Raw genomic sequence first — 6,428 nt, 5'->3', positions numbered from 1 at the left:
GTAGAGGAAGGGTTGGTCTGCGGAGGATGTAAGGTAGAGGAAGGGTTGGTCTGCGGAGGATGTAAAGTAGAGGAAGGGTTGGTCTGGTACTTGTTTTCAGAGGCTCCTGCTGGCTTCTGTGTGGAAAATTGGCTGCAGAGCCAAAAGTGTTTGATTACATAAGAAACAACTCATGGGAAGGGTGGCATTGACAGTGGCCACAGTACAGGTGGTTAGAAAGGTTTGAGAGGCGCAGCGTAGGTGTGAGGAAGGAGACAGTCAAACATAGGTCTCAACACTTTAGACCCAAGGTGGATGTCTTAGTTAGGGTTACTATTGCTGTGGTAAGATACCGTGATCAAAAGTAACTTAGACAGGAAAGGCTTTGTCTGGCTTACACTTCCACATCACTGTTCCTCACCCAAGGAAGTCAGGACAGGAACTCAAACAGCAGGAATGTGATGGTGGGGACTGATGCAGAGGCCATGAAGGGGTGCTGCTTACTGGCCTGCTTGTCACGGCTTACTCTACTCAGCTTGCTTGTTTCAGTCTTTCTCTTTTTCAGTTTTGTTTTGTTTGAGGAAGGGTTTCTGTGTAGCGCTGGCTGTCCTGGAACTAGCTCTGTAGACCAGGCTGGCCTCGAACTCAGAAATTTGTCTGCCTCTGGCTCTCAAAGGTGTGTTCCACCACTGCCCAGCTAAGCTGTTTTCTTATAGAATCTAGGACCGCCTGCCCAGGGCTGGCACCACCCACAATGCACTGGGCCCTCCTAATTAACAAAGTGTCCTACTGCCTACAGCCCTGTGTCGCTGAGGCATTTGCTCAATTGAGGCTCTGTTCTCTCAGATTACTCTATGTCAAGGTGACATAAAACTAGCCACAGCGGGGATGGTTGGGAGCTCGGGCTTCATCCTTTTGCTGTTTCTGTTCCCAGCGCCAGGAGGTGACCTGGCCATAGCTGGTCTGGGAGCATGCAGTTTCCTCTTACAAAGCTGTTTGGGAACTATATTTGTTTGTAGACATGCCAAGGTTATAGTTCCGGGGGGGGGGGCTATTGTCTAATCTTAGGCCTCGCCCCTCTTTGTGTTGTGTACCCCTCTGGCAGGTATCTTGGCTGGGGGAAGAACCTGTGGCTGGAGTATGGTCAGAGAAGGGCCAAGTGGAGGTATTTGCACTGCGGCGGCTCCTGCAAGTGGTGGATGACCCCCAGGCCCTGGCCATCTTCCTCCGTGATGAACAGGCCCGAGTAAAACCCATCTTCTCCTTTGCTGGCCACATGGGAGAGGGCTTTGCTCTTGACTGGTCCCCTCGGGTGCCCGGTGAGTTTGGATTTTCTCCTGGTTCAGGGAGGATGGGTCGCTGGACTCCTGGAAAGGCAAGAAGTGCCTTTCCCTCCAGGTGGGTAAGGTGGCTTCCTAACCCCGTCCAGGCCGCTTACTGACTGGTGACTGTCAGAAGAGCATCCACCTCTGGACACCCACGGATGGTGGCTCCTGGAGTGTGGACCAGAGGCCATTTGTGGGCCACACACGGTCTGTGGAGGATCTGCAGTGGTCACCAACTGAGGACACGGTGAGGAAAGGCTGGAGGCCTAGACGTGTAGGTCTGCTGGGGATGAGGGCAGGTGAGGGACCTGAACCCTGGCTTGGGAAGGAAGGGGCCCAAATTGGGCCCTGATCCAGACAAGGAGACGATGAACGATAGTGTAGTCTGTGGGTTGGGCATCTTTCCAATTCACACTTGTTCCACCCTCCTTAGGTGTTTGCCTCCTGCTCCGCTGACGCCTCCATTCGCATCTGGGACATCCGAGCAGCCCCAGGCAAGGCCTGCATGCTCACCACAGCCACTGCCCACGATGGGGATGTCAATGTCATCAGCTGGAGCCGCAGGGAGCCCTTCCTGCTCAGCGGTGGGGATGATGGGGCCCTCAAAGTCTGGGACCTGCGACAGTTCAAGGTATCTTCCCACCTGGGTTCCTAAGGCCTGGGAAGCTCTGGGCTTTAAATCCTGTTGAGGATGTGGGTGTGAGCAGAGGGGTCACTCCCTCAACCCTGTGCATCCCTTCCCCGCGCATCTGTTTCTATTCCTGAGACTCTTAAACACCCCATACATCTGTCTTCCCTTTCATACTTGGCCCTGCCTGCTTTCTCGCTGTCTGCACTGGGAGGTAGGTACCCAGTGTTTTGCCCTCACACCAGCTGGGCAGTACAGAGACTGTGACTATCATTTGCCCATTTGGCAGAGATACAGCTGGCCACATAGCCCATGGCCCTGGGCTGCTGGGAGTTGTCGTGTGTTTTAGTCGTCTTCAGTGTTAGTTGGGATTTTGAGCCCCATTCGTTCCTCATAGGAAAGGAAACTAAGACATGGAACAGGAGCAGAGGTGACATCAGAGCTAAGTTAAGAGCTGATCAGTATTCTAGGCAGGTGGAAGAGGTATTTCCAGTCTCTAGAGGAAGCCAGGACCTGTCCTGGCTCCAGTCCTTCCCTGCATCACCATGACATCAGCCTCTTCCAGTTTCATCAGTTTTATAGTCGTCCTGGGAAGCTTCCAGAGGGTGGTGCAGTCCTCCATGCCAAAGGAACGGCCCCAGGGACTTGTGGTCCTAGCACCACTTCTAACGTAGGTGCTGTCTTTCGGTAGCTTAAGGGAACTGTTACTGTTCTGTTAAGGCTTTAGCCTTAAAGAATACCCAAGCATGTGCTGGAACGACCACCCCTCTGTTCTCGTTATAGGCAAGGAATGGTGCGGCATGCTCAGGGACATGCATGGGTAGGCTCCTGTCACCTTGTTAGGATGCTAATTTGTATGAAAGCTTCCAGCAGCCCAAGGATAAGTCCTCTTGCCTCTGTCCTTTTCCCTGTGTTTCTTTCCTGGACCCTGGCTTTGTATGGGTATAAGAGGGGCTTCTGAGACTGAGTGTCTGGTACTCGTACTGAGGTCTAACTCCTACACTCTCTTGTAGTCTGGCTCCCCTGTGGCCACCTTCAAGCAACACATGGCCCCTGTGACCTCTGTTGAATGGCACCCTCAGGACAGTGGGGTCTTTGCAGCTTCAGGTGCTGACAACCAGATCACACAATGGGACCTGGCAGTTGAACGGGACCCAGAGGCAGGGGAGACAGAGACAGACCCGGGGCTGGCGGCACTCCCCCAGCAATTGCTGTTCGTGCACCAAGGTGAGACTGACCTGAAGGAGCTACACTGGCACCCACAGTGCCCGGGGGTCCTGATCAGCACCGCCCTGTCTGGCTTCACCGTCTTCCGCACCATCAGTGTTTGAGGTGGCCAACACTTGGCCTCAAGCCTTGGCTCTACATGGGAACTGGATCGCTTAACTTGGCAAGGATCATTAGGCCTGTGGATTGCACCTCAGAAAGGAAGACTTGTTCAACTGGCCTATGTGTAACAGAAGTAACGGATTCTACTGACCTGGTATCTCTAAGGATTTGGATTAACCCTTGGCTCTGACTTACACCAAAGACTAGGTTCAGGCAAAGATTTTTGCCTGCACCAGATATGGCCTCAGGATGAGATTTTTGTCGCTGTTGACTCCTTGCTTGACTCCAAGGACCTCTGACCGGGGCCAATTCTGGCTGTTGCTCACCTTCAGGAAGTCTAAGGGTCTTACCATGGCCAGGCCAGATCTGGGTCTGGGTCCGTCAGTGGAATTTAATTCTCTCTTTGCCTTCTGGCCAGTTCGATTTGGTGGAGATCCAAGTTGGGAGCCATCTGGGGTGCCCTCCTGTTCAGACCACTCCTGTACTGGAGGAGGGTCTGGGGCTTCTGCTGCAGTAAAGGATCACAATAAGGTCCCAGACACCGAGCTGCAAGTCCTCTGAGCTTCTTTGCTGTGAGAAACCTAATGGTAGTAGGGAGGGGTTTGGTATAGAGCTATACCCTGCAGCCCTTCACCTATGGGACAGGACTCTCGCCCTCTGGGCTTTCCCTTGTTGCCTGGCTCTGAGTCAGTCACTCTTTCTCTTTCTGGACCACTGGCTTACTTAGTAAGGCATCATCCTAGGGGAGATGGGGACCCACATTTCCTCCCCTTTATTACTTCCTCAGTATTTCCTGCTAAAATCCATAAGCCATCGTTGCCTTTCATTTGCCTCTATTTCCCATGTTCCTGTCCCCTCCTGTCCCTCCCTGCCTCCCACCCATTATCTGCACTGTCCTCTCCAGTCTGCCTGGGCCGCAGCCCAGTGCCCTTCCTGGCCAGCCTCCCTGGCTCCCCCTCTGCAGTGCTGAGCCGGCTCCACCCCCACCCCCCTCTGTTCAGGCCCTGATCCGCTGGAGCTCAGAGGTTGGGTGTCCAGGCTCAGGCTCAGGCCCCAGGGGCCGAGGACAGACCTGAATACATTAGCACCCACAGAGGCCCATCTCCAGCTTGAGCAGAGGAACCCCCAGTGCAGGGAATGGGGGTGGGCGGCCCCCCCAGGTAAGTGCAGATATGAGCCATCCTACCTCATCCTCTCTCTTCCCCCAACACCTTCCCTGGTGCTCTGTCCAGAAGCCTTCCCGCTCTAGCACCCCACTTCTTGGGTTGTACGACTTCATACATTTTCTCACTACCCCATTCTCCCTTTGAAAGACGGCCCCTCACTCTCCCCAACTGTCTGCACTTCATAAGACATGATCTTCATTTCTCTTCTGATTCTTACTCAGCCTTTGCTGACCTTTCTGGCTCTTGACTGCACCACCACCCCTGCCTGGTCTTTGTCTTTTTCTCTGTGTGTCTCTACCCCTTTCTCTAGGTCTCTGTTTCTCTGGTTGGTCTCTCTCTGTCTTTTTCTCTGGATTTCTGTGTCCCAGCTCACGACCACTGTGACTCTGTTTCTGTGTGTGTGTGTGTGTGTGTGTGTGTGTGTGTGTGTGTGTGTCTGTCCCTCTCTCTAGGCCTCTGTTTCTCAGTTGGTCTCTGTCTGTCTCTCTGTCTCTTTCTCTGGGTTTCTGTCCCCCAGCTCACGGCCACTGTGACTTTGTTTCCATCCCTCCTGGGTCTTTGCTGTCTCTCTAGGCCTCTGTTTCTCTGAGTTGGTCTCTGCGTCACCACCACCCCCACAGCCCCCTTGGGTCTGTCTCCTGGACCATGCCACCATGACCTCTTGTTTCTCTGTCTGGGTTTCTGTGCCTCCCTCTGTGTCTCTGTTTCTCTGAGTCGGTCTTTGTCACTCTTTCTGGGTTTTTGTCCGTGTGTCGTTTCTTCCCCACCCGAGCCCCAACTCACAACACTGACTTTGCATCTTCTTTGGGCCTAGTTACCCCAGTGTGCCTGGGTTATCTGGCTGCCTTGGAGACCAGCAAAGGACAGGAGTCCCTGTCCCCTAAGGGGCCTCCTTTGGGGCTCTCTCCGTACCCTCTGTCGCCACTACTTGGCAGAGGTAGGGGTGCCACTTTGTGTGAATGGGAGGGGCGGGGCTTTTGGCTCCAGATTATATAGTGACTTTGACATGAAGTTGAAGTACCTTAAGCCCTGTGGCTCCTTTATATGGAAACATTAAGCTGCTCTTGTAGGTCAGGTGGAAGATGGGGGTGTGTGGATCAGGATCCTCCATCCCGTCTTTTGCAGGAGCCGCCTAGCACTGGGCCATGTGGGATGCAGGTGGCTCTCTGAAGGTATAAATCCCACCCAATCCAAGGTGGACACGGGTCTACCTCAGGCAGTAGCGAGTTGTGGTCAGAGGTTTGGGACCTAAGACAGCTTCCCCCCCCCAGCACGGGAGCCGCAGAGTGAGATGGGGTGAAGCCCCTGGCCCCTGAGCCATCAGTGCAAGGTGACCCTAGAGGCTGGTAGGTACCCTGGGCCACTGCAAGTCTTCCATAGGCACATGAGCTTGTCCCGCTGCCAGCACTGCTCCTCACTGGGGCTTGGTATCCAAGGACTCGGTGGTAGCTGACCTTGCCACCTCGCTCCAGCTAAGGGACGTGCAGTTGGGTGGTTCCACCTTCCCTCTCTCCCTAGTGAGCTCTTGGAACCCATTGCAAAGTAGGAATCCTGTTTCAGAGGCTGCTCATGAAAGTTAGCTTACACTTTCAACTGTACCCCTGCTCTTGAGACCAGCTTGCTCCCACTCCCGAGAATGTCCTTCAGCATTCTGGGCTACCGTGCCGACTCCGTCCAGCTCCATCCTCTCAGCCTCGGGTTAGCAACTGTCGGGGGGCCCAGTGAGCCCTGGATGGACTTCTGGTTATCATGGAGACCAAAGGAGGTGCGAGACACTCTGGGCTGGCTGTAAGTGCTGGACTTCACATAGCCTTCTTACACGGACCACTCAGATGGTTCTACTAGGGTCCAGGAGGGCCCTGCAGTGGCTGGAGGTCAGCAGTTGGCCTCACAGCTGCCCAAGGACTCCAGAGCCCCTCTTACCTTTCTTTTTTTTTTTTTTTTTTTTGTTTTTCGAGACAGGGTTTCTGCAAGCAGCCTGAAGCATTCTTTCTCCTTTAG

The 6,428-nt window shown here is 54.0% G+C and overlaps 2 protein-coding genes across 2 annotated transcripts in view; both read left to right on the top strand.

Annotated features, from left to right (window-relative positions):
- The window catches only part of Grwd1 (glutamate rich WD repeat containing 1), a 6,348-nt gene extending 2,544 nt beyond the window's left edge, over positions 1-3,804 (top strand). The window contains exons 4-7 of the mRNA XM_029544849.1: positions 1,085-1,298; positions 1,409-1,551; positions 1,738-1,935; positions 2,946-3,804. Of these exons, the coding sequence (XP_029400709.1) occupies positions 1,085-1,298; positions 1,409-1,551; positions 1,738-1,935; positions 2,946-3,263 (873 nt within the window). The 3' untranslated portion in view covers positions 3,264-3,804. The remainder of the gene's footprint in view (positions 1-1,084; positions 1,299-1,408; positions 1,552-1,737; positions 1,936-2,945) is intronic.
- Positions 3,805-3,909: 105 nt separating this feature from the next.
- The window catches only part of Kcnj14 (potassium voltage-gated channel subfamily J member 14), an 8,503-nt gene continuing 5,984 nt past the window's right edge, over positions 3,910-6,428 (top strand). Inside the window, exon 1 of the mRNA XM_021217984.2 lies at positions 3,910-4,421. The gene's annotated coding sequence lies outside the window, so the exon portion shown is untranslated. The remainder of the gene's footprint in view (positions 4,422-6,428) is intronic.

The sequence above is a fragment of the Mus pahari genome, chromosome 1 (genome assembly GCF_900095145.1).
Source record: "Mus pahari chromosome 1, PAHARI_EIJ_v1.1, whole genome shotgun sequence".
Taxonomy (NCBI): Eukaryota; Metazoa; Chordata; class Mammalia; order Rodentia; family Muridae; genus Mus; species Mus pahari.
Note: the sequence above shows the minus strand (reverse complement) of the source record. Positions and strands in the feature narration are given on the sequence as shown.